Source organism: Coffea eugenioides, chromosome 2, assembly GCF_003713205.1.
Source record: "Coffea eugenioides isolate CCC68of chromosome 2, Ceug_1.0, whole genome shotgun sequence".
In the NCBI taxonomy this organism is placed as follows: Eukaryota; Viridiplantae; Streptophyta; class Magnoliopsida; order Gentianales; family Rubiaceae; genus Coffea; species Coffea eugenioides.
Window position 1 is genome coordinate 24,577,307 of NC_040036.1, and position 26,880 is coordinate 24,604,186.

Consider the following 26,880-nt stretch of genomic DNA (forward strand, 5'->3'; position numbering starts at 1 on the left):
AAAAAAATTTTTTTTTTTTTTTGTTAATTGTTATTTTTCAATTGGGATAATTTCAGAAACCTCCCTTGAAGTTTCTGATTATTGCAAGTAGCTCTCCTCTAATTTGAAAAATGACACCTACCTTTTCTGTTGTTAGCATTTCAGTAACAATATAGATTCAATATGCTAAATTTGTTCCCAAAATTCCTAAAATATCCCTTTGTTATTTAGAAGGGAGATAAACTCACTCATGAATTTCTTTCACACTGTAACTATTACAAATGACATAACTATCACTTTAACGAATTTAATAAATCATTTCAACTTAATCTTTATATTCTCACAATTTTGATAGCCCCTTTTTGCTGTCCCAAAGCTTCCTATGTAAATCAACTATGACAATTAAAATTTGCTATCAACATAATTTTTAGTCTCAATTTTTTTTTTTTTTGTCTAAATTCAACGTTTGAATTAACTAGTATCACTATCTAAATTCAATCCAAATAGTTGCAACATTGTTGACGCTAAAATAATTTAACACGTCAAGAATACCAGCACAGAGCACCCAAAAGCAACACTAGAGACCATATCCCATGTTTCTAGATAAATCTTTGGATTGCTTGGTGTACTTCCTCCCGTTGCTTAGATGATTTTGTCTACTGGATTGTTGGGGATACCCATAGCAGAAGTCATGGGAAGGACGGTATGAACTGGCCTGACTCCTGTAATGAAACCATATATATTGTCATTTGATATCAAGAAGGAAGAATTCGACCTTTTGCCTCACCCCGGGTCCCTCCCTGCTGCAAAACTAGTAACAATAAGTGTCTATCCACTGTTGGAACGTTGCTGGTGGCCTCTTGTCCGTCTGTCAGTGATCAAGAAGGTTATTCAGCATCTGGGTCTTCAAGAAGGAATCAGATCAGATTAACAACATTAATGGTAATATTAGCAACGAACCCCCCCCCCCCCAAAAAAAAACATCATGAGGGAGTGTGGATTAAGACGCATAACTTGATTGCACCTGACCTGAGCTCTTCACTTCTGAGTTTTCTAATAAAAAAAATAGAGCTCTGTCGGTATTTTCTTCATCCAATAGGGGCGCTAGAGGGAGAATTGCTGCTAGCTAGTGCATTGGTTTGCTGCAGGTCTCTTCGTGCATGATCTCAAGCTGGGCACCACTCGCCTCTTTGACATCTCAAATGGAAATGATGAGATTGCTGGCCTTACCTTCCTTCCTCATATCATACACACTCCTTCCTCCCCCATAAGGGGATGGGGAAAGGGCAGCTTCCGCGACTCTGAAATTTTTGTTTCTGGAGACGAACACTAACTAATTACCCAGGTCCAGTTCATTATCATCCTTAACTTTTTTCAAGGTTTCAGCTGTTCAAAGTTCCCCATTGTCTGCAGCCATTTTGGCCGAAAATCGATTCGTGGTACAATCTCGCTCAGCTGATCAGAGTCCAAGGACTCCAAATATGAAGCTTTGTATATTTTGAAACATGTTTAAAAATGATCATGATTGGAATGTATGTGAGCATTACGATCATATTCGTGCTAATTCAGAGGCAACAACCAAATTTCCTGCCTATTCACTCCAATTGCAAATAGCTTAAAGGATAAAGACTTCTTTTTGCGAGAACTCAGAAAGATAAATGAAAGAAGCGATCAATTATGTGGTCATTTACTTCTTTACTACAAGTTTAAGATGATTATGAATTAGACTATTTTAAAGTTGATGCCGAAAATTTCAGAAGCCTACGAAAATTCCGGAACTTAGATCACAGTTCTAGTAGCCTTTTACAGGTCAAGAGTCCTCTGCAAGCAAGCCCAGTAAATATTAGCGAATGAGGATTTTAGAGCAAATTTTCAGCACAGACCAGAAGGTGAACAGAAAATGCAAAATTTCGCTCTTTCCTTTCTTCTGTACGTGTTAATCGAGGAGACAAGTTTGTGCTAGAGTAATTACAATCTCAATAGAACTACAAAAATGTCAAAGCAAAAAGCATCTGCTAACAAGCAAGCTACCAGTTAGTACCTTACAAAAGCAAGCTTGTATTCTAATTCTAACTTTACAATTTAGGGAACGAAAAAGGAACCAAGTTGATTCTTTCCTCCCTGAAGCAATAATCTTAAAATGTGCCAAATCAATATACGTTATAATATGTCAGTGATTTCTAGGATTGGCGGAGTTTTCTCTCGTGCCTTGCGGACAAACCGGAACTGGATGCTCCCTTATTCGAGATAGAAGAATGGAAACTTGCTCAGTGGCTATATCAAGACGTTCTCGTGACTTTGCACATTCTGTAATCAGGGAGGATAGTATGGTCTGCAATAACTGAATCCTGTCTGTGTGCTCACTTGGAGTCGTCTGATGGAGTTTGGCAGACGGCGTACTGATTCGACGCCATCGGAGAGGAAGGTAGCGATCTGGAAATTGGAAGCAATTTCCTGTGGACAATACACGAAGAGCATGCCGACAAAGGATTCCTGAGAACTCAAACTGATGGCAGCTGCAACTTATAATGCCTTCCCTTGGAACCCAGTAAACTTTCCGACCTCCATCAAGTTTAGTGTGGTGTCTCACCAGGAAACAATCTTCCATCTGAAACGAAGCATAGTGAGCAGCCAAAACCAGCTGTTCCTGGAGCTTAGAAAAAGCAAAAGGTGTAAGAACAGTAGCAGCATGAGATTCCATTGGTGCCCCCGTTTTCAAGCAAAGGTTCTGAAGATTCTGCTGCATTGTCTGCTGTTCTCCCATTTGATCCTTGAAATCCACTGTGACGGCTGCCTGATTATCCAGAATAATATTGCCAGTCAGAAAGAAGCTAACTTCACTTTATAAGCACACGTGAATAAAGCAAGTCCAAATAAACAGAACATTTGATTTATAAACAGATCTTCTCCCTTCCCTTTCACAGAACCAAGTCATCACATTCAGCGAAATACAGCTAGTAAGAGGAAACTCAACAAACCAGTAAATGCAGAATGTTCAGAACTTTGGACATAGAAAAAATATGCAATCCTATTAGAAGGGTAACTCTTGGGGAAGATGCAAAAACTAATATCAAAAGTTAAACAAAGTGGAACTCCTCAAAGTAGCATATACTAAAAATTTGCTGAGATAAGGAGGAAAACCATATACATGTAGGACATCAATTTTGTGTTAATCATCTTCTCTGATGCAAGTCTTTTTTTTTTATTATTTTTACTCAGTCATGTTTCCTCTGTTTAAGTAACAACAGACAAAAGAATTGTAACTTCTAACGCCAAATGGGAAGCTCTAGTCATGTAGTATCAATTTAAGTTTGACATAAACAACAGAGTGAAACCAATTCCATTAACAGTAATGGTACCAGAGTATCAACCTGCTCCACAAAGTGTGCAAGCCTGGTTTGTGCACTCAAAAACCGTTGAATAAAAGCATTAATTGATTTTGAGTGGACAGTAGTGGTCATTCCTGCAAAGAAATGGCTTCTCAAGTACGGCAGAGCCCAGAGTGACCGTAAGGCAAACAGACTAGCAATGTGCCTGTTACTGTGTAAGCCAAAGGAATTCACCATGTCTCTCCAACCCAATTCAAAATCCTCAGTTGACTCCAGATTATATAGATGGTAAAATTCAGCCTTCCACTCATTGTAGCGTTCTCCTAAAACTGCATTGAACCAGGAAGGGAACTTTGCCACGATTAACCAAATGCAAAGTGCATGCTTGGCACTTGGCATCTCCAATTCTATTGCTTCCTTGAGACACATATTTTGATCAGTTAATATTGTTTGCGGGGCCTTCGCATTCATGAATCCTAAGAATGCCTGTTCCATATTAAAAACAAAAGAAGATATCAGAAGAGTACCAGATTAAAGGACTATGCAAATGTATTTGGGATCTCTACAACCAGTTTTGCAAGCCTCTGTGTTCTTTTTATTGTTTTATCTCTTATTTGGGTGGGGTTGGGAGGCAGAGGGAAAGACTGGGGGTAAATGAAAGAACAACTATTGACACAATTCAGAAACAACAGAAACCCAAATCATCCAACACCAGGATAAGCTCAAAAGATCATTCAATAGACAAAGAAAACATGATGCCTACTCTGCAACCCTTGGCTGAGTGTGTTTAAGAAACTCCCAACACTGAGAGAATTTAGTGATCTCACTGCACCAGGATAGCAAAAGATGCTTGACAGAAGAGAGAGGACAGAAGCATCAACAAAATTGAAACACCATTACCAGCATATTGTGTCAATTATATGATACAAGATTCTCATGGAAGCACCTTCTCAGAATTGCAAGAAATGGTATGGCTGATATGCTATATAAGCCATTTTACTCATAGAGGAAAAAAAAAAATTTTCTTCATCTTCCAATTTTTTTCTTTTCTGGTTATACTTTGAAAGTGCCCCCCAGCCCCCACCCACCCCAAAAAAAAGAAAAAAATATAAGAGATTATAAGTATTCAGAAATTGGGTAGCTGGATTATGTTGGAAGTAGCCAGATGAAGAGGGTTAGATGACAGCTATATGTTATAGAAACTAATATTTCACTACTTTACCTTCAAAGCCCATGAATATGTCCTCAAATTTTCCTCCCTTAGAAGCACACAACCAAAGAAGCAAGGCATACCATAATTGTTTATTCCAACCCAAATTCCAAGAGGCATGTCAAAAGCAGACAAGCGGTGAGTCGTGTCAAAAACCACAGCGTCACCAAAAATTTCATAAGACTGGATTGATGAGGCATACGACCATGCAATATTCTCCAACCTATTGTCCAAATCCAGTGTAAAATCAAACATAAAGTTAGGGTCTTTATCCTTAATGTTTCTACACATTCTCAACAAGTCTATGCTCTCGTCCTCTGGATCCACTTTCCTACATGACTGGAGCAAGTTCCTAACATCTTTCTCTGTGAAAGGCAAATATCCTGGCTCAACACATTTCTCAAGCTCCATCAGCCTCATCATCTGTTGCACTGAAATTCCTGTTTTAGCAAACATCAGGATTCTGCTCTTGTCTGCATCAGATATGGTCCGGTATGCAGGAAGAAAGCGCACTTGGTTTGGTTCTAGGAGTTCATGATTATGGTGGTTTACAAACCCTGTGACTCGCCATTCAGGTAGTCCCAATTCAGTTGTCTTGCTTATCCGCATATATGCTTGACATCCACATCTAGAAGATTTTCTATTTCTCTGAGATTTATTGTCATTGGTGGTTTTGACAGGAGTATTGCCAGCACGATGGCAAACAAAGTAACGCCTTGTAAGCCCTTTGCCTACACCATCTTTACCCTCTGTGCGATGGCGCCTGATAGAAAAACCACAGCGTTTTGCAAAATCACTGTAAAACTCATATGCACCATCATGAGAGGCAAACCTTTGCCCAATGTAAGGTACCACATCATTACTAGTTTCTATGGATAGCCTTGTTTTGTCTGGAGATTCCTCTGTGCTACTTGTATCCTCAAAAGAAAAAGATCTTTGATCTGAATGGTCATCATAAACCACCATCATCTGTGCAGCCTCTTCAGACATGGTAGCCTACACAACTTCTCAATCAATGAGAGAACCTAAGACCATTTTGTACCCTGGAAACCATTAAGGGAAAAGAGTATCTATAAGCACCATGCTTGCAGGAGATAATCTTTAGCAAAAGATTAAGTAAACTACAAGATATACAGATACCCATACAAAAGGTAAACTTTTACTTATATTATCCAAGATGGTAAAATCCTCTTGTTTCCATCATTAGCAGAAACGCTAGTACTAAAAATAGTAAAATGAGGCCGTGAAAGTAATTGCAGGTTCATTAACAACCCATGGAAAGTGCAGATATGCAGCCATCAGCCTGTTGGGCCCAAGATTAAGGCCTATTGTGTCCCACAATGAAATGGGCTTTTGAGAAACTCCAAGAGCACAAACAAGAAGACAATGCATGACATTTTAGATGCTTAAGTTGTTTTTTCCACCGATAAAACTGCATTATATCTCAAGGAGAGAACCAGCACTTTCTTTTTATCAGAAATTACATTTTCTGGATCAAATGGAATAATTTGGTGGATGGTGGCTAACTTCTCATCAAGCATTGTTGCCTTTCAGTGTAAAGCTTTTCCATGAGCAATAGATACAGTACTAGTAGGTTAGCAACTATCCATGCCTGTGGAATGCAGACATGTACAACAGAAACATAGACATAAAACCAAATAATTATGCCAATAGTCTTCACATTAGTCTACTGTGGTCAGGATCATTAGCGTTAAATGACTTCAGAGATATGGTAATACTCATGTCAATGGCAATAGGATGTAGAACTGTTTACATTATTATATGCCGCCTGATAAAATCATTGCCAGCGGAGGAAGCCATAATTGGGAACTCTTAATGCAACTAGGATCGGGACACAAAGCTATTACCATACTCAGCACTTCCACTATTCCAATTAAGTAATTCAAGTCAAGGTATATCACCTGAAATATTTTACTACAAGTTATTCCTAAAATAACTAAAAAATGTCCAATCTTAAAGCAAATACTCATATTTGGAAGGAAAAAAAAATACTCCTAGTTGGGTTTTCCAAGCATTATTAGTAAAAATCATCTTGATTATTATTGCATTTTTTGTCAATGACTTATCAAAATGTACTGACTAAATTGGACACATAGCTTGAAAGATGGCAACATGATAAAACATGGTCCTAAATTTTGAATCAGAAATTTGATTTGAAATACTCATCGAATAAATTATGAGTATCAAGGATGAATAATATACAGACCTGAAGGAATGAGAATCGGCGTTGTGAGATTTTGCCCGCCTGGGTTTGAAAAATTTGAATGCTTGTTGTGGGGGATTGATCCGTTGGTGGAAGGAGGGGTGACTGTGAGTTAGTGAGGACGAACCCTAATTTGCGCGGGGGTGTATGGGAGCCTTTTTATATCGCGGCGCACGATTATATCCGGCGCCTTTTCTGTGTCCAAATTCCGCTATCCATTCCTGCCCGAGACACTTTTTTTTTTTCCCTACCACCAAACAGTACACTAGATTCAACAAACAAACAAGAGCAGTAGTTGGCTACCAAGAAAATTTTAAATCTCCTTAATGTAGGTCAAGGGATTTTTAAAACTCTACTTATGTGTGGGTCAAGGGATCAAATTCCCTTACCTACATTCTAAAAAAATTCCAAGCTTTTCAGGCATCTGAATAGGTGGTGATTCAATCTCCTTCGAATTGCCCTTGACCTTCTTCAGGTCCCTCCTCCCCTTAGTGTAGAGTAGTATATCCGGCAAAAAACAAAAAAAAAAAAGTAAAAACTTTCTTTCTCTCTTTGATTTTATTTTTGTATCTTCTCTTATCCTTTGTATAGCCGTAGTTCCACCAAGGAAAGTAGGAAACTTAAGCCAGTTTGGATTGCTCTTTTTTGGGGAAAAACAATTTAACGTTTTTGTAAATATTATTTTTAAATATTTTTCAATACCTTTTTTATCTCATATCCATCATATTCTAAAAAAAGTGCTATATTAGTTTTTCTCCCAAAACTCTTGAACAGTTACAATCCAAAACAACCACTTATTTTGTCTAAATAAAAGAATAAAAGAGTTGATTATAGTTTTACTTGATTGTACAAATTTAGAAGATTCAAGTAATTATTCATATTTGATTTGCGAGTAAATCATACTTAATGTAAAGGTTCAAATTCCGACGCAAATGGTGCACTCTTAAAGCCATAATTTATTGGTCTATGAAGGAAATCTATTTGATATTCGTAAAGAAAATTTTATGGTAATTGGTATACCACTACGATAGAATTTACTTGTTTCACCGAGTGTACATTCTGAATTCTTTTGCTTAAATAGTAAAAAAATAAAATCTACAAATTACCAACTAAAAACTTGTGTTGATTCAGTGTAATTTGTCGAATTGTGCAGGGATGGAGAAAATTTTTTAATCTTTATTTTTCTTCCTCCCGTCCTCCTTCTTCCCTCCTCATTGCCAGTCACAAGTTGCCACCATTGCCGGTCATCACCACAATCTCACCCCTATTTTTTTTTCTCTCTCCTTCTCTCTCCTCTCATTTTTCCTCCTTCCTCTTCCTCCTTCTTTTCTTCCTGCCCCCATTTCCATTCCCTCCCCCTGTCCCCTTCTCCCTGTCCCTTTGGTCGTGCAACTAAAAGGAGAGAGGGTGCAGGAAGAGGGAAAAGAGGAGAAGGGAGAGAAGAAAAGGGAAAGAGAAAATAAAAAGAAAGGAGCCAGAGCTAGCTGTTGGCACGTCGGTCGGCAGTTGTGGGCTAAGGTCGGGAAGGAGGAAGAAAAGATGAGAAAGACAAAAAATGTTTTTGGATATTTCAAAACATGTTTGGTAAGAAATTTAAGCTATTTTAAAGGGTTACTGTAGATAAAATTGTTTAAAAAATTATATTAAAAATATGATAAAAAATTCCGGTGCCAAACAAGCCCCTAATTATATATCTATACTTAGGTAGGACTACGTTTTATAAGGACATGATAGTCCTTTACCAAAGAGGGATAAGGGAGACTGGAGGATGGTACCGCATTGTTTGGATTGTAATTTTCTAAGGAAAAATTTTTAATATTTTTTATAAATATATTTTTCAAACACATTTTGATCTCATGTACATTAAATCATTATTATGGTGCATTTTTTTACAAAATTTTCAAAAAAAAAAAACAATTCAAACGGAAAATTTTAAGTATTAAAACGTTTCATTCCAATAGTATTAAGCAATGCAGAAGGTCAAGGAGACGAGTCCGCTTGGATTACAAAATTCCAATAGTACAAGTTCGGTGCTTTATAATACACGTGTTTGTTGTTGATTGACTTCCGACAATATAGTCGAACGCCTGCTGTAAAAAAGTTGTAGTACTTGGCCGTATGTTCCAACCTTTTTTCAGTTCTTGTGTTCTCGTACTTAAAGCTAAAGGATGCAATTTGCTGCATTAGGTGACGGACTAGCTCTTAATTTTATGAGCAAAGTACCTTGGCCAGCAACGGTAGACCTTCATGTTTTGAGGGGATGCCGAACAAACAAACACTTGTACTACAAGGAAAGGGAATCCAAGTCAACCTATTATGTTTCCCGTTGGTTTAAGGTAATGCCAAAAAGTCCTGAATTGTCCAAAGCATCGGGCAAAGCTGGCATACAATGACGTAATAAGATAGAATTTCAAATTCAGAGCTTAGTACTTCGGCCAGCAACGGTTGATATTCATGTTTTGAGGGGACGCCGAATAAAACCTTGCATAGAATTTAGGGATGATTTCACAAACCTCCGCTGAGGTTTATAACAATTTCAGGCAGTACCCTCCAAGTTTAAAAAATTATCATTGTCTAAAATGACAAAAATAACCTTCATCCATTGTTGAATTTATAGTCTCCATGAAGAGAACTAATGTATCGTAAATTAAATTTAGTAAATCCTTTGCAAAAAAGTAAAAGATCAAAAAAAAAAAAAAAAGAACAAGAGTGATAAACTTCTATCTTGTCATAGACACCCACAAAACATAACCCCAATCTTACTCCATATAGTAGTGGTTTTAGAGTAAATAAAAACTTTAGATTCCTCCACACATAGATTCTGATTAATTAGTTTCATTGGTCAAGCAGGTATCGGCATTTTTTTAGCGGCAGAAACAAATTTACTAAAGAACTTTATAAAAAGTACTTGAGTTATGTTTTGTGTTTTAACATTACTAAGGAATTTTGTTTTTCTGGAAGGTAATCATCTGAAGGCATTTTAGGACTTTTAATGGGGATTTTTTGGTTACATCGGCAAAGTTAGTTTCAAAGTATTTTCTAAGGGAGGTTTCTGTAATTATTTAGACATAAGGGGCACTATATACAATCATCATAAACTTTAGAGGAGGTTTGTGAAATTAACCTTAGAATTTAAATAGATAATGAATACTAAGTTTAATTACAAAACTCCCCATAGAGTATATTTATTTCCATACTTTATATCCTAATGTTATCTTTTTTTTACTTTATCTCATAAATAGTTAGTTGACTCTAATGTTGTGTGATGGTAATGTTCAAAATACATTTATACCTTTAATCATCAAATGCAGTAATTTCCCTAACCTATTTTATCCTTTAACATCATGCTTTTCCAGTTTGTCTATTTGTCACTAAATTCATCAGTTAACTCTAATATTTTATAACACACAAGACAAATAATGCCCAAAAATTTAATATCCCTAATAGAGTAATGAAAAATAATATATTTATAGATATGGCTCTCATTTAATTTCATCCCATAATTATATATTTTTTAGATTGAGAGAAGTATCTTGGTAATTTCACGTAATAATGGGAAAATATAATAAAATTTGTTATTGAAAAATTAATATGTGAAATTATTATTAAAATTCTAAAAATGCTCGAATATTGTCAGTTTCTTTTTATTAATATGCATATTGTTGGGATTTTCTTTTAATAGGTAGATATTTTCTTTATATGGGAGCGCATATTTTTTTTGTTGGTAATACTTAAAAAAGACAGAAATATGGTTGATTTGGGCTTCAAAGTTTACGTAGTTGTTGTTTTTTTTTTTAATATAGCATGATTAGATGCTATTAAAAATTGTTTGGATTGCTAAATGTTTCTTTAAAAAAATTTTGTTGCTTCATAAGCATATTTCTCAATCATCTTTTTATTTTTTTCAATCACCTTTTTATTTCGCAAATATCAAATCATAAAAAGTATTACAATATTGTATTTAAAAAATTCCAAATAATCTTCAATTTAAACAAACCTAATCTATAGATCTTTAATAATATTTTTATGGTTTACTTTTTTACTATTAATTTTTATTTTTCCCCTTATCATGTAAAATGAGTTTATTATTTTTCTCTATCTAAAAATCTGTAATTATAGAGATAAAAATTAACAAGACCTATATCCATACATATACAATTTTTTTATTATTATGTTAGGGATACTGATATTTTTAAATATTATTTGTCTTGAATGGTTTTAGGGACAAACAGACAATTTAAGAGAAAAATAATATTAGAGCATAAAGTACAAAACGCGCTATACCTTAAGGGGATTTATTGGAGTTAACCCTTAGGGACATAAATGTCTTTTTAACATTTTCATTGCACAAGGCTAGAGTTGACTAACAATTTATGAAATAAAGTGAGAAAAAAATAACTTTAGGGGATAAAGTACAAAAACTGGTTAAACTTTAAGGGAAGTTTTTGTGATAAACCCTAAATACTAATACTCAATAGATAATAAATACTAATACTCTCGTTTCCAAAATAGCAACAACAGCTATATCATAATCAAGAAATTAAACTGATCGTGGATTGAGATTGACAGAAAAGGACTTGATAATGAATGCTGAAGACATGTGTGATGGGATGATTTTTCCTTGGATTAAGATGTAGTCAGTAACTTGTATCACTGCCTTGTTCACTGGGGCACTTTTCTTTACTTTTTACAAATACTACAAGTTAAACTTGCACCATCTAACAAGCATCAATCAAATCTAAAAACTGAAAAGCCAAATCAAAACGCCACCAAAAGAGTTTTAAAATTATATTTAGGTGTAGGTTAAGGGATTAAATCTTTTTACATGCATTCTAAAAAATTCTAGATTTTTCTGAAAAAATTTGCCGCGTAGATACCCATATGAACCGGTGGTGGTTTAGTCCCTCCGATTCCTTTAGAGACTCTTTAGATCTCAAAGTTTAGAATAGATTCTGGACACTCCGAAAAAAAAAAAATCAAAACGCCACCGGACATAAGCTTGGAAAAAGTATCTCCAGATATGTCCCACCGAAGTTTGACTTTGTGGGAGAGGAAAAATAGACATTCAAGAAAGATATGTGTTACAAACAGTCGAGAATTGGAGAATTACTAAAGAAGAATTAGGAAGGTCCTAACGGTCCCTTATATTCCGGGCTATGCTAATTCTTCACGTCACTGCCAGACATAACCCAAGAGCAAGAATAATAGACGTACTGAGCCACATTCAGTTTACCTATTATAACACTATATAAATTTTAAAAAAGTAATGAAAAATAAAATTATGATTGAAAATGTTAAATACACTTTTTTTTTCACTGTATATAAAGTTAAAAATATTTTCTTCAATACACATGCATACGTATAATTTTGAAGCTCGAAAAATCAATAAAGGCATGATTATCAAAAGTTAATTCTGAGTTCCAAGTGGGCCCAGCATCGCAATCATCTGGTCAATAAATTTCATTAAATCCAATTTTGACAAAAATAAAAGCACAATAATGCCCCACTAAGATGCCATCATCAGGCCAAACTGTCACACCACCCTATTCAATTCAACATAACATTCCTCCAGTATATATACTATTTTTTTATCTTTCCTCAAAATTTTTTTTTTCTTTTATCTTTTCGTCAACATTCCTCAAAATTAAATAAGCTAAAAAAAAATCAACACAGATTTTCTGTCGCAACTCACCAGACTCATCCGATAAAATTGGAACGATACCACACTCATCCCACAATTTTAAAATTTCCCCTCCCAAAATAATATTCATAATATAAAATATAAAATAAATAATCACCCATAATTCATAATTGCCACCCCCTCGACAAAGCACGACCCCGGAAAGGGCCCCACTAATCATACGTGGCAGCCCACATAAGCGAGTAGAATACACTTGCCGTACTGGCGCGAATACAACTCACGCACGTCGCCACGCACGACGGCTGAAGTGAAGTTTGGCTTCCAAGGCTTCAAACCTTAACTTCGACATTCCACCGCGTTATATCATCATATATGCTTCCTCTCCTTAGCACTTCCTAGTTTATTTAATATATAATAGTATACAGTACAACTTGTTCGCTTCTTCTCTGTCCACTTTCTCTCTCCACCTATACATACAAAAACAAAAAAACGGTATGTATATCTCTAAAGGGCCGAAAAATTTTCAGTTTCTGAATTTGGGGCGACGTCGTTTTCGGGTCAAAACGAAGTTAATGAAGAAACGGGAGAGAAGGAGAGTAGAGTAACAGTATATCCATGAATATGACAAGCAGCATATCTTTTATTGCCATCTTTCTCTAAACTTTCTTCTTTCTCTCTTTATTCGTTACTTTTTGCATACGGACTACTGTTGGACTTTTCTTGTGATTGCGACTAAAATTTATTTAGTTTATAAGGAAAGAAAAAGAGCCCAAAAGTCCGTTTTCCATCTTCATTGCTCTGAAAGTTGCCTTTTTGTAGCAAGGCTTCTTCTTCTTCTTCTTCTTCTCTGTCTTCACCTACTTCTGCCGTCTGGGGCCTGTCGTTTCTGGTGGATGCTTATGAAGCTTTGCATGCAAAGATGAAGTCTTTCAGCTTTGTAACTCCTCTTGTTCTTTATTCTCGTTTGTGTTTTAGCCACTTGATAGCAGACTTTTTCTGGGATTATGTAAATGGGATTTTGCATTTGAGTTCATGACGTTTTCACGTTGTATTCTTGCTTTGATGTTTAATGTTAATAAATTTAATTTTCCTGTGTGTTGGAATTTGAATGTTGTCTGGTTTGATTTTGGTCTTCTGAGGATAACGAATGGGATATCAAAAAGTTTGAATATCTATTCGTTTCTATCGGTTTTATTCCAGGAAAATTAGTTCAAAGACCGTATTAGAGAACTGAATAGATGGTTTCTAACAGAGTTTAGATGTAAATTGAAGTCAATTTCGTACTTATGGTTCTTCCTCTGTTTCACTTTTCCTGGAAAAGAGAGAGATTTGACTATCTTTCATTGGGAACGAGAATGGAATTAACTTTTATCTTTGCTGTTTGATAGCTGAGATTGAAGGGGAAAAAGAAAGTAAGAGAGTTTGATTAGAAGCAAAGAGGATTTGTAGTATGGTGCTTATTCTGGTGGGTAAAAATTTGAGTTGTTTGATGCTTCTACATCAGTTAATTCTTTGGAGAAGTAGTTGTTGCCGATGAAAAAAAGCAAGTGGATAGCTTTAAATTGAATGCTTCCAAAATTTTGGTGTACTTATCTGAGTATATACTCTGTTTCTTAGTGAAAGTTGAATTCTGATAATCAGCACATGAGACACTTTTTGCTGATACCATGGTGACATTTGCATATATGCATCAATCTACACGTGTGCATATGCGTATTATATATATATATATATATATATATATACACACACGTGTGTGTGTGTGTATTTGTACACGTGTGCGTACATATCATGTACAGGCAAAGATGCAAAAACAAAGTGAGCGTGTGCATAGATATGTATAGGAAGTGCAATGTAGTGTTCTGGGTACAGCCTATTCACCTTGCTTATATGCTCATATTGTCATACATGCATTAAGGTTAAATAGTTAAATTTTGTTACTAATTGCAAGGGAATATCTTTGAAACTCCGAATTTGTCAGGTACAGTTAAAAGCTATATAATTAACACCCGTGGTGTATTTGAGATTTTTGAGGGCCCATTTTCTGTTATATTTTAAAATTTCTTTGTTGTTACTAGCAATAAAAGATGTTTAATATTCCAAATTCTGTAAACAACCTGCTATATTGCTGAATAATGTTACAGATAGAAGTGTTGAAGTCTAGCGGGGCAACCCTCTGTTTTGTTCTGTACTTTAGTTGCTGCCTCTGATGCTAAGCGGATTTTGTTCTGATTTTAGGCTTCCGAAGAGCTTAGCTTTTTTGCAGCTGGCAAGAGCATCTTTTTCTGAAATAACTGGCTAATGTCTATCCTTGCAACCATTAAGGACTGTAAAATTGTCATTTTCTGAATGCTTGTTTGATGCTCCCCTTTATCTTTGAGGATTTCAGAAACCTTTTATTGGCCTTGACAATTTTGCAGCCAGAGGGGTTTTTTGGACTCTCTGAAGTTTATTTGGGAGGGTTGACTATGATAACTTTTGTTATAGCTGAAGAAATTCTATATGATGTTACAATTTGATACCTTCTTATTAACTCTAGACGGGAATGATACCTTTCTGTCTCTAGGGTACTGATAGTTAATTTGTTGCCTATTCAGGTTTCACTCATGCCAGATCCAAAAGCTAGATTGTATTTATGCAGCCTCTTTGTCACTGCTTCTTTGATTTGTTGCGTATACGTCATTGGAACTGCATTCCTTGCAAAGGATGACATAGTAAGTGTCTTTCTTTTAGTTCTTTTTAATTCATTCCGTTTTGTAAGAAAAGCTAGTTACACAGAGACATTTTTTTTATCTTGTCAACGTGTCCATCTATAATCTGTGTCTCATTTATGTTCGTTTGAAAACTTTGATACGCTTTGATTGTCTTGGTAAATTCTCCCTATTCAATGAGATCCTTCTAGGATTTTGAATGTTTCTGATTTTTCTCTTTTGGTGTTTGTCTCACTGCAAGCTGTCAAAAAATGTGCTGAGATTTCTGTTTAATTGGTTGATTGGTAACTATTTTTGCCTAGAATGTGTATTCTGATGTCCAAATTTATTGGTGGCAACTATTTTTCAATGTGGAATTTGCAGATATTTTCTGGATTCGGAATGAATGACACACAGCATGATGCACAGGTTGACAAATGCAAGGTTCGTTGTCTCAGAAAGATTGCATTGCTTTCCGCTGCATAAATTATTTTTGTTCTTCCATTATCCTCTTTGTGTTTTTCGTTCCTATATTGCATCTTATCACTTGTTATGATGAAGTTTTACAAGCACCTTTCTCTTTTGTAATGCTACATTATTTATGTATTAGGGAATTTAGAGTTCTAGGAATTAAAAAAGAGGCTTTTGGTGCTTTTTTTGTGTGTGTGTATTTCTAAGGACAGATGGATATCTAGTTGTCTTTCTATTTTGCAAGGTTTCATGTCAGGTTTTCAACTATAGTACTTGGTTTCTCTCTCTTTCATCTGCTTATCCTTGTTGACCACCAAGGCTGTTTTTCCTTGTACTTTATAGATCTTGTTGGGCATACAATTTACACTTAGAACTCAATCAATTCTTACATGAAACTTTCAGAGAAATAGAGTATGTTTTGAGGATTTATCCAATTATAACCTGTTTGTAGGGCAACATATATACATGGATTAATCGTGAAACCTTTAATTCAGACTCTAGTAAGACCAGAATAAGAAGTAAACTATATGTTAGCAACTAGGCATTAGATAAATGTGTTTGATTTTCCCTATACTTTCAGCATGAAGTCCAGTTTGTGTTGATTTTTGACTTTGTGAATTCATACTATTTTATCTTTTACCACAGGAAAAGTGTCGGCCACTTGGTAGTGAGGCATTGCCAGAAGGAATTGTATCTAGAACTTCTAACTTGGAAATGCGCCCTTTATGGGGGAAAATTAACGAAAAGGTACATGAGAGTATGATGAATTTCACTGAATTTTAGAACTCATTCTTGCACCTTTTAAGTTGTTTAATAGTGCATCAAGAGTCTAAATGTTTTCTGGTTTACAACTTGTCATATGAGACCATGTTCTGGCAATTACAACTGCATTGCTACATTTAAAAATTGCATTATGCTTTTTCTAGGTGGTAGATACTGATCATTGCTTCTTCCTCAGATTTTCTTGTTCTTTTTCTCTGGTTTGTAATTCTTCTAAATTCGTTCTTTTTAGTTTCTTGTGTCCATGTTTATCTTTGAATGCACTTCTATTGCAGAGAAAGGTTAAACATTCAGTAAATTTGTTGGCTATACCAGTTGGAATTAAGCAGAAAGAATTGGTGAACCAAATGGTTGAGAAGGTAATGCCTCTCCACGCTTGGTTAATGTTAATGAAAGTAAACTTGTCATCTTTGTGCTTAATATTTATTTTTTCCTTCTTTTTTCCCCTCTTTTTGCTAGGGTCCAGACAACTCTGATTTTTGTTTATCTAAGTTAGGTATTTACTATTCATGGATATTGCAGTTTCTGGGAAACAACTTTGTTGTCATGCTTTTTCATTATGATGGTATTGTGGATGAGTGGAATGATTTGGACTGGAGTGGTCGGGTCATACATGTCGCTGCCACTAATCAAACAAAATGGTTAATATCTGATTCTAAGTGCTCGTTCTTCATGCATTTAAAATCTTTAGTTGTCTGAATTTTCTTCTGATGGCATAGGTGGTTTGCAAAACGTTTCCTACATCCAGATATAGTTTCCGAGTATGATTACATCTTTTTGTGGGATGAAGACCTTGGAGTTGAAAATTTTCATCCAGGAAGGTAACTGAGACACACTCTGAGAACTAGATCTTCTTCGTTGTATTGTGCTTTGAGAGTGCTGGTTATTTTGCACATATTGGTGTATTAGAAATTTATCATATTTAAACAGAGAATAAAGTTAAAACAAAATAAAAATGTTGGTAACTAAGGTCTTGTTTTTTAGTAGATATTTATTTTAATTGTTCTTGGTAATGAACTTTTGGCTGAATTACTGAAATTGGAATATTAGCTGGCTTGAGCAGAAGAAAGTTGCTGCAAAAGAGTCTCAAGCATAACTTAACCGCCTTTTGTTGGATGGAACAATGAAATAATTGTCTACATGACAGACCAAGAGCGTACGTCTTGTATACCCGATTATGCAAATTACTAAGTTCCTCTCAACTCTTTGTTGTGGTGTAACTACAAAGTTTAGTGCACAGCTTCCTCATCCCAGCCATGGGTGGGCTGCAAACAGCTATACCACATCATCCTTACTGGTAATAATGGTGCAAAATCGTGTAAAACTGTGACCTTATGCAACCTAACTGTGGACAAAGCAGGAGCATACTTTTTGTTTGACCCTTTATAGTCAATTAATTTTCTACCAAAAGTACACTTTGTTAGTTTTCAAATAATCCATACTTTTAATGAATTATAAGAGTTTGTGGTTCCTAAACATGTATCATCTTCATACTTAAAGAGGCCATGGTGTGATTGGCTGAGAAAATCTAGAGAGTGGCTCAAGGAGCATGTCTATCATCATGAAATGAAAATATTTACCATCTGTCTTTGTATGTTTTCCAGGTACTTGTCGATTGTTAAAGAAGAAGATCTTGAAATTTCGCAGCCTGCATTGGATGCTGCTAAATCAAAGGTTCATCACCAAATCACTGCACGCAGGAGGAAATCGAGAGTGCACAGGTTGGGTAGATGTTTTATTAGTAGACAAATAGGAAAATGTTATGTCAAGTAAGTTGCTGGTTACTAGTTTTGCCACTGTATATGCTTCCAGCGTATTTGCTGGCCCTGAAATAACTGATTGATGTCTGCTAGTGGACTCTAAAACATTTTAACTAAACATGAATAACCAAATAGATTAGCAGGCATAAAGCTATGTTTGTAAATCCAACTTTAGAGTAATGTTCATGGAAAAGTATCACTACGCTACCTGACAGGCACCAGTTGGAGAATATAACTATGGCCCTCTTGTTTTGGGATGGAGACACTGTCTTGCTAGAGGCTTATTTTCTTTGGTCTTTTTATGCTGATTTTGACCATGAGATATCTGTCTTAGAACCATGGATTCAGAATTTGCAACTCCTAATCTTGTAAAGTTTACATTAGTGTAATGTTTGTATGTATTTTTATGCTTCTAACAGGAGGTTCTTTAAGTTCAAAGGTGGAGGAAGGTGTTTTAGCAACAGCACAGCTCCTCCTTGTGTTGGGTAAATTTGCTGCTCTAATTTTCTGTACTTCATTTATGACTTTTCTCTAGCTTGAGACCACAACTTGTTGAACAGACTTTAGTAATTATGTCTAATTATCTTTTACAAAAGTTGGAAAAGGACCTCTTCTTACAATATGAGATTTACATGTAGTTGGGTGGAGATGATGGCTCCTGTATTCTCTAGAGCAGCCTGGCGTTGTGCCTGGTACATGATTCAGGTATTGGAATATGAGTCTTTTGAAGAGCTAACAACCATTCTTGTCTTTTGTGATTCTTTATATATTATGGTTATCAGATAATTGTGTATCAAGTATCTAGGTCAAACAAGCGTGCACACGCAGAGATGTGTACACCCACTCTCTCTCAGGTCCGAGTGGCAGAATGTCACCGAATGGTGTTCAGTAGGACAGGGGTCTATATAGGTTACATGCAATAATGCTGGTCTAAACAAGATAAGTAGAAAAGAAAACTTTTGAGTGAGGTTCTAGGGCTGCAAACGAGCCGAGCCGAGTCGAGCTTTGAGCTAATCGAGCCGAGCCTCGACTGAATTTTACTAAGCTCGAGCTCGAGCTCTAGCTCGAGCTCTAGCTCGACGAGCCGGCAATTTTCGAGCTCGAGCTCGACTCGAATCAAGTCGAGCCGAGAAAAAATAAAAAATAATTATTTTATTTTTTAAAAAATAAATAAAATAATATTTTTTTGTTAATAAATAATAAAATATTAAGGATATATACGTAATTTTACTATGAAAATAAAAAATAAAAAAAATTATATATAATATACGTAATTTTATTATTAAATAAAAAAAATATATATATATATATATATATATATATACTCAAGCTCGCGAGCTAACGAGCTTAATATTCTGAGCTCGACTCGAGCGGCTCGATTCGTTTGCAGCCCTATGAGGTTCTTCTAGGATGAGTGAAATAACTTTCAGTCATTTTGCTTATGTTCCTTCTGTTTTTTTCCTTCTTCCTTTCACAGTCTTTTCCTTCTGTGCTGGAAAATAATGGGTGCTAAAACCTACCGTTTCTGATAAATAACTTGGTCTCTTCTTGTATATGGCCTTGTTGAATTATGTTTTTTGGAAAGACAACCTTCAGAAATAATACAGTAGCCTCATTTCACAAGTCATACCCACATCTTTAGGGGAATTTCAGTGAGCCTTCTTATGGGGTTTTCATGTGCAGTAAGTTTCACTACTGTCAGCTGCAGCATCTCCCAGTCTGCTTTTCTATATTGGCAACTGTGTTTTACTGGTGGTTTTTTTCCCTTCAACAGAATGACTTGATCCATGGATGGGGCCTGGATATGCAGCTTGGTTATTGTGCGCAGGCAAGTTGTTGTAACTAGTGCTAAAGGCACACGCGATGTGTGTGCAATTCAAAAATGCTTTTTGACGAATCAATTTTATATAAAATTTTCATTACTAAAGCAAACTGTGGTATTTTAATCTTTTCTCCCATCAAATGATGGTTTTAGTAGTTACAATGCTTAGAGAGTTAGAAGCAGTCATTTTGTAGAGATGTGTTTAGATTAATTATGGTTAAAAATAGTTACAGGTAGTTATTTTAGCAATTTGTGTTTAGGTAGTAAAGTAAGAAGTTATTTTAGTGAGGGTAAAATTGAAAGTACATAAAGTGACGGAAAATGTTTACCCCAAACCGTCTCCTCTCCCTCTCCCTTTATATATAGTATAGATGTTATTGACCTGCTTACATTGTTTTCTGGTAATGATCATATGTTGCTTTTGTGCTACTATGTATCAGGGTGATAGGACAAGGAAAGTTGGTGTGGTCGACTCAGAGTATATAGTTCACATGGGTCTTCCTACACTAGGTGGTGTTTTAGGTGGACACAAGGTTAGTAATCTCACAAAGCCTGTTTGTTTCCCTCTTTTTCTCTTGGGTAGGGAAGAGAGGAGATTCTATGTTTTCTTAATTGATCCGGCCACCACTAGCCACTGGGCCAGTGAAGTTGTACTTTTCTGCTGACCTGATTTTCTGCTGCTTTCCTTGACTTTGTGCAGCTGACTGATGAATCTCCTGAATCTTCCACACAAACAGAGAATTTAGCAGACTCGGATACTTTGGTATGGCAGTGAAATTGAACTTATGTTAAAACTTCCCATCCCCTCAACGTTCCTCTCATCTAAATCGCGGCATATTTGTGTGAAATTGCAGGCAACTTCTGTACTCAATGAGTTTGACAACAGATCTGCTGTAAGTCTACAATTCTCCTAGGGTAGTGTTCATGGTCAATTATTTAGCTGCTTCTTAGTCTTCAGCAGTCAACTCTATGCTTAGGCTCATACTGGAAAATTTACGATGCTTTTGTGGTGTGTCTCTAGCTTTATCCTAGAATTTTCAGGAATAACTTCATTGAGGATGAGGGGTATTAGCAGCTTGTCTGCATTGATTAGTACGCCATTTCCAAACCTGTCATTGAATTTTGAGTGGTTTTAATCCTCGAGGATAATGCTATCGCTGCCTTTGCCACGGTTTTGCACAAAAGTTTCTTTTTCCACTGTCATCATACCTCCTAATGAACGACATGCTTCGCCTGCTTTAACTTCCTCTCATCTCTTCTTTTCTTGCTCTCAGGTCAGAAGACAATCCTACATTGAGATGAGAATTTTTAGGAGGAGATGGAATAAAGCTGTCAAGGCAGATCAATGTTGGGTTGATCCGTATAATAATCAAGTACAGCAGACAGTTCATTAGAGCACAGTTCCATCCTAAAGACTTCAGGACAAACATGGCTGATTTTTGTACAGAAACATACACATCTCTGGAAACACCGTAAAGAAAATTTTTTCCTATACCATGCAAAGCTGCATAATCCTTGAAGAGCTTGGTTCCCAGGTGGTGATGATACTGGATACTGAAACTTTACCGACTGAGCCAGGGAAGAAGCAGCCTTTAACATTTCTTCTTTGTAATTGTACATTTTTTTGATGTCACAAATATGCTAGTTTTGATTGTATAGGATTTACTATTCCTTATACAGATCAAAAATAGATGTTTTTTTTTTCCCTAAATGTAACAATACCATTTTGTTCCTTTTATTTATTTTTTCTGGTGAGTTTGTAAATTAATTTCAAGTGAAATTCTACGAGTCTTTCAAACAATAAGTTTTGTTCTTTTTCTTTTCTCTGGCAAGAACGTAGAATAATTAGTTGACAAATCAATTGGACTCGGCATTTTGTCCAAGTAAGAAGTTGTTTGCATTAGTTCAAGGTAAGATGTTAGATTTGATAGAAACAATAAGGGAGCAAAAACAATAATAACAGAATTGAGGGGGTTAACATATAATTAGAAAAAGTTCATCTGGGAATAAATTGTCAATTCTTATATTATGGTGGGCAGGAGGTGCAAATTCTTCGAGTCCAAGAATTTCAAGGGTTTAAGCCTTTAAACCCTAGGCCCTGAAACTTCTTCTCCCTCACTCATTTTCAGGGTACCACCCAACCAAAAACTTGACTTCAGTCTGTCGAACTCAGCCACCGGTTACCATGTATCGGACCCTCCTCCGTCATTTTCGCCGCTCCACCTCTACCTCCACCGCCGGGACAGCTCATATTCTATCCCTCAAGAGCCAACACCTCCCGCAAAACCCAAATCAATTGATCGCACTCCGATCCTATGCATTCACTTCCGCCGAAGAAGCCGCGGCAGAGCGCCGTCGGAGAAAGCGCAGGATGCGAATCGAGCCTCCGATGTGGGCCCTCCGCCGCGACCCTCCATCCCATTCCCAGCAGGGTAGTGCCCCGAAAGGTCCTCCGATGCCTGACAGCACCTCAGCCCTAACCGGTCCTCGGCTGAACCTCCACAACCGCGTTCAATCCCTAATTCGCGCCGGGGATCTCGATTCTGCCTCTGCCATAGCTCGCCACGCTGTTTTTTCCAATGTCCGACCCACTGTCTTCACCTGCAACGCCATCATCGCGGCTATGAACCGCGCCGGTCGCTACACTGACTCGAAGAACCTCTTCCAATACTTTTTCAAGCAATCAAGTATTATCCCCAATATTGTCTCGTACAACAATCTTGTCCTTTCCCATTTCGGAAACGGGGACGTTGAGGAGGCAACCAATGTTTATCACCTTATTTACCAGGAAGCCCCTTTTTTGCCCTCGTCTTTTACTTATCGCCACCTTACAAAGGGACTTATTGATGCTGGCCGAATCGATGAGGCCGTCAGTTTCCTCAGGGATATGTTAGCTAAAGGTCAAGGTGCGGACTCGTTAGTGTATAATAATGTAATTTATGGGTTTCTCGAATTGGGCAATTTAGATAGAGCAAATGAATTTTTTGAAGAGTTACAAGAGAGGTGTTTGGTTTATGATGGGGTCGTTAGTGCGACATTTATGGACTGGTTTTTTAAGCAGGGGAGGGAGAAGGAGGCCATGGAGGCGTACAAGTATTTGATGAATAAGCAATTCAGAATGATCCCTGCTACTTGCAATGTGCTTTTGGAGGTATTAGTGAGGCATGGGAAGGAAAAGGAGGCTTGGGATTTGTTTAATAATATGTTGGATAATCATACTCCTCCCACTTTTCAGGCTGTGAATTCGGATACCTTTAATATTATGGTGAATGAGTGTTTTAGGTTAGGGAAGGTTTCGGAGGCCATGGAAGTGTTTAAGAAGGTTGGTAAGGCAGAAAAGTCGAGGCCTTTTGCCATGGACGTGGCGGGGTTTAATAATATGATTGTGAGGTTATGTGAGGTTGAGAAGTTGGAGGAGGCTGAGGGTTATTTTGTGCAGCTGCAGAGTAAGTCTCTGTCACCAGATGTTACGACCTTTAGGACTTTCATTGATGCTTATATTAAGGCGGGCAAGGTGGGTGAAACTTTGGAGAAGTATAGGATGATGGTGGTGGCTGGCCTTAGGGTCATTCCCGCTTATGCTAATAAATGGTTTAGTTTCTTGATTGAAAAAGGGAAAGTGGAGGAGTGCGTGCCTATTCTGATGAAGATGTGTGAGAGAGAACCGAAACCTGATGTTACAACTTTTGAGATTGTGATCAGGGGGCTCTGCGGAGTCGGTGAACTGGAGGCCTGCTCTTATGTGGTAACTCAGATGATTACCTTTGGTGTTGGTGTCACCCCTGCGCTCAAGGAATTTCTGTTGCATGTTTTTGAGAAAGAGGGAAGGCTTGAGGTTATCGAGAGAATTGTAAATGCAAGATTTCCATTTTATCCACCCCCACAGGTGCCAGCATCCCAAATGCCCGGACAGGTGCCAGCATGGCGGGTACCATTAGCAACCCCTCAGTCGGGAATGACATCATTTTCCCTGTCTCCTCAAATTCCAACACAGGTACCTCCTGCAGGCCCACAAAGCCCTTGGCAGTCCTCTGTTTCACCTCAACTGCCCAGCCAAGCGGCAGCAGGTGCTACTCAGATGTCGTGGCAGGCTTCTGCTTCTTCTGAAATGCCAGGACAATCACCGGCAGGGGCATCTCAAATGCCAGTGCAGGCTTCATTTACTGCTCAAGCTCCTAGAGCTGCTCAAGGGCCATGGCGGGCTTCTGTTTCCTCTCACAATCCAGGGCAAACATCTCCAGCAGCTTCTCAAATGCCATGGCAAGCATCATCCGCTGCTCAAACTCAAGCTCCTAGAACGTCAGAAATGCCATGGCAGGCTTCAGTTTATTCTCGAATGCCTGAGCACGCATCATTTCCTTCTCACTCCCCAGGAAACGCCCCAGGAGCTTCTCAAATGCAGTGGCAACAACCACCCGGAGCTTCTCAGATGCAATGGCACACATCGTCTCCACAAGCACCAGGAGCTTCTCATGTGCCATGGCAGACTTCATCTTCTCCACAAGCACAAGGAGCTTCTCCGATGACATGGCAGGCATCATCTTCTCCACAAGCACCGGCATCTTCTCAGATGTCACGGCAGACGGCATCTTCTGCACAAGCAACAGGAGCTGCTCAGATGCCATGGCAGACATCATCTTCTCCACAGATGCCTGAACAAGCAGCAGCACCTTCTCAAATGCCAGAACAGGTAGTAACACATCAAATGAGGAAATAAGCAATGCCATCATCTCCAATGATAGAATGAATGGAATTTTCAGAAAGGCAGGTCAGGTGACAGTCAACTGTTAGGTACACAATCCCACTCAAGTCATATCCTTTCTGAGTTGGGCTTCAAACTATACGTCATACATCTATTCTGGTCACAACATTGATAACGTAAATGAGATTAGTTTTGCAACTGAGTGTAGTGTATCAATTTCTTGTCATTATTACAGAGTTATGTGCCAAGTACAAGGCATCTGTTTTATTAGATTTTTTGGTTATTCTGACCTCTTTATGATTAAAAATCTATTCGAGTATTAGCTTTGCAGCCCCACTTCCCCCTCCCTCCAACCCCAAAACCCCAATACACACACACACACACACACCGACTGGGTAAAGTAGTGAAATACCTAAGCCTCCTCAGTGCCAGACAAAGACCTTGCTTGCGACACTCGTAGCCCTCTCGATTAAACAACCGTTATCCCAGAGGATCCTGGAAATATTCAAAGGTGGTGGAATGAGGTCCCAATCTTCAACTGTCAACCTGTATTCACAGGTGACCGTTATATCCATTTTTTATTGCCGGCAAAGTGTTTCCTATGGCTTTCCACTGGGGGTTCATTATCTAAGGGCTCCATATCAACCAGGAAATAGGCTTGTCTGTTAAAAGGTTTTATTGATTTGAGTTGTATCTGCTTCTACTCGCTCTATAGATGGATCCATCTTGGGGAAGGGATGTGATCTTTGTGGTTTTTAATTCGTTTGAGATGTCAATTGGCAGCAAAGTTTCCTTAGGTTGAAGCTGTTAAAATGCAAATTTTGTGGATGATTGCCCTTAGTTTGTTATTTTCTCCATTCCCTCCTATTCTGCCTGTCGCAGAGTTGGGATTTGTTTTTTTTTTTTTTTATTTGTAGCTCTGGGAAAGAGGGGTAGAGGAGCAGTGATGACTCATGAAGCCACAGAGTAGTTGCTGGTGCTCCAAAACACTATAGTGAAGCCTGAGATTACTCACTTTTACCAATCTGGACAAGTAACTGCAATTAGGTGGAGTGAGTAGCCTCTATCCTTCTTTACTTTCTGCAGGTTCTTACCGAATCATTTTGAGGGAAAAATAGCTGGAGCTATAGGATTGGGTTTACTTATTCTGAGACATTGCTGATGTTGGAGTGACAATCTATACGCCTCTCCTTTTATTTCTCTTCCTATGCTGAGTTAGAAGCTCATTATCAGCTTCCTGGCTCAGCACTCAGCAGCTCCTCCAGTCCCTTTTAGGGAATGAAGTAAAAGATTTATCAGTCTTTTCATTGTCATTTCAATCTGAAGGCTCAGTAAATGCTCATAGCTGCAGTTCACTGTTGTATTTAGGAAGAACAGTTCTGTGTATATTGGTATATTGCGCCAAAGTTGGCTTACTCAATACTTGATAAATTAATTGCCAAGACGTACATTAACTCCAAGAATTATGCTATTATATTCCTAAATGACAATCATATGGCATGTCAAGGAAATTCAACTATTGCTTCTCCTTCTTGTAATTTTTTATAGCTCCAAAGGATCCAAATACCATTTTCTCTTTTCAACTCTTCTTCCGTGGAAGTTGCAAATCTACGTATTCGTGCTCATTCTATTTTAGTTTCTGCATCATATGTGGTTCGGAGATGACATTTTGCTCTTTTTCATGTTAAGGAATTCCTTCAAATCAGGGGCAGAAGCAGTTTTCAATTAATAGGTACCTAAATTGGTGTTTGAATGGGGTGATGGCATTTCCGGTTTCAAAGATGAAGTTTTTGGAGATGCTGGAGAGACTTTTAAAGTGGAAGCTGCGTGAAGGTGAGGTCGAAAGTAGTAAACAACTAGAAGGCTGGATTCGTTGCTTGACATGGATTTGTTTTCCAACCATCATAATGTCAAACCTATATTGGTGAATATTAGAGTAGATAGACTGCTGTCCGTCTCATTGTACCGAAATGAACTTGAGAAAGTTAAATATAGGAGTGAAAATGCTGGAGGAATCTGACTTTCGATAGACATTGAACCTTTTAGAAATCTAGCATAACCGCCCTTGGAATTCTTTTTGTCCGGAATTCACTGTCAGGTTGGAGGTTTATCATGGTCTTGACATATTGTAGTTTGGATTTTGTGTTGGAACAGTGAAGAGAGACCAAAAGCAAGTTCTGAAGTTTTTTTTTACTTCTTCTCCCTTCCCTTCATCAAAGTAGTGAAGTTTTTAAAGTTGGATTAGGAGCTTAAATACTTAATTAAGGTACAA

General features: G+C 37.3%; 3 protein-coding genes across 5 annotated transcripts; 2 read left to right on the top strand and 1 right to left on the bottom strand.

The window, feature by feature from the left end:
• Positions 1 to 1,869: 1,869 nt before the first annotated feature.
• LOC113760387 (protein FAR1-RELATED SEQUENCE 11) lies at positions 1,870 to 6,940 on the bottom strand. The gene is made up of 4 exons (XM_027302941.1): positions 6,746 to 6,940; positions 4,531 to 5,561; positions 3,351 to 3,794; positions 1,870 to 2,773 (listed from the first exon to the last, which is right to left on the bottom strand). Exons 2-4 carry the CDS (start codon positions 5,506 to 5,508, stop codon positions 2,150 to 2,152), a joined length of 2,046 nt encoding a protein of 681 aa, XP_027158742.1. The 5' UTR covers positions 5,509 to 5,561; positions 6,746 to 6,940; the 3' UTR covers positions 1,870 to 2,149.
• Positions 6,941 to 13,227: 6,287 nt separating this feature from the next.
• LOC113763036 lies at positions 13,228 to 21,617 on the top strand. Its single transcript, XM_027306719.1, has 15 exons — positions 13,228 to 13,320; positions 14,981 to 15,097; positions 15,458 to 15,517; positions 16,190 to 16,291; positions 16,600 to 16,683; positions 16,847 to 16,965; positions 17,044 to 17,145; positions 17,929 to 18,045; positions 18,504 to 18,569; positions 18,723 to 18,789; positions 19,859 to 19,912; positions 20,347 to 20,439; positions 20,607 to 20,669; positions 20,761 to 20,799; positions 21,181 to 21,617. The coding sequence occupies exons 1-15, from the start codon at positions 13,303 to 13,305 to the stop codon at positions 21,298 to 21,300; spliced, it is 1,221 nt and encodes a 406-aa protein (XP_027162520.1). The 5' UTR covers positions 13,228 to 13,302; the 3' UTR covers positions 21,301 to 21,617.
• Positions 21,618 to 22,048: 431 nt separating this feature from the next.
• On the top strand, positions 22,049 to 26,801 carry LOC113762749 (pentatricopeptide repeat-containing protein At1g10270). 3 transcript variants are annotated; one of them, XM_027306332.1, is made up of 2 exons: positions 22,049 to 24,697; positions 26,298 to 26,801. In XM_027306332.1, the coding sequence occupies exon 1, from the start codon at positions 22,092 to 22,094 to the stop codon at positions 24,621 to 24,623; it is 2,532 nt and encodes an 843-aa protein (XP_027162133.1). In that variant the 5' UTR covers positions 22,049 to 22,091; the 3' UTR covers positions 24,624 to 24,697; positions 26,298 to 26,801. The 3 variants fall into 3 exon arrangements, with proteins under 3 accessions (XP_027162133.1, XP_027162131.1, XP_027162132.1); XM_027306330.1 differs by lacking the exon at positions 26,298 to 26,801 and adding an exon at positions 25,526 to 26,128 and having other exon boundaries at positions 22,049 to 25,166; XM_027306331.1 differs by lacking the exon at positions 26,298 to 26,801 and adding an exon at positions 25,526 to 26,128.
• Positions 26,802 to 26,880: the final 79 nt, after the last annotated feature.

Excerpts from the sequence above, each read along its gene's own strand:
- LOC113760387 (XM_027302941.1), bottom strand. The coding sequence starts at position 5,508 with ATGTCTGAAGAGGCTGCACAGATGATGGTGGTTTATGATGACCATTCA. Across the intron at positions 3,795-4,530 it reads CATATTCATGGGCTTTGAAG|GCATTCTTAGGATTCATGAA; the intron begins GTAAAGTAGTGA and ends AATATGGAACAG. Across the intron at positions 2,774-3,350 it reads TTGCACACTTTGTGGAGCAG|GCAGCCGTCACAGTGGATTT; the intron begins GTTGATACTCTG and ends CTGGATAATCAG.
- LOC113763036 (XM_027306719.1), top strand. Across the intron at positions 19,913-20,346 it reads AGCTTGGTTATTGTGCGCAG|GGTGATAGGACAAGGAAAGT; the intron begins GCAAGTTGTTGT and ends ACTATGTATCAG. Across the intron at positions 20,440-20,606 it reads GTGTTTTAGGTGGACACAAG|CTGACTGATGAATCTCCTGA; the intron begins GTTAGTAATCTC and ends GACTTTGTGCAG.
- LOC113762749 (XM_027306332.1), top strand. The coding sequence starts at position 22,092 with ATGTATCGGACCCTCCTCCGTCATTTTCGCCGCTCCACCTCTACCTCC.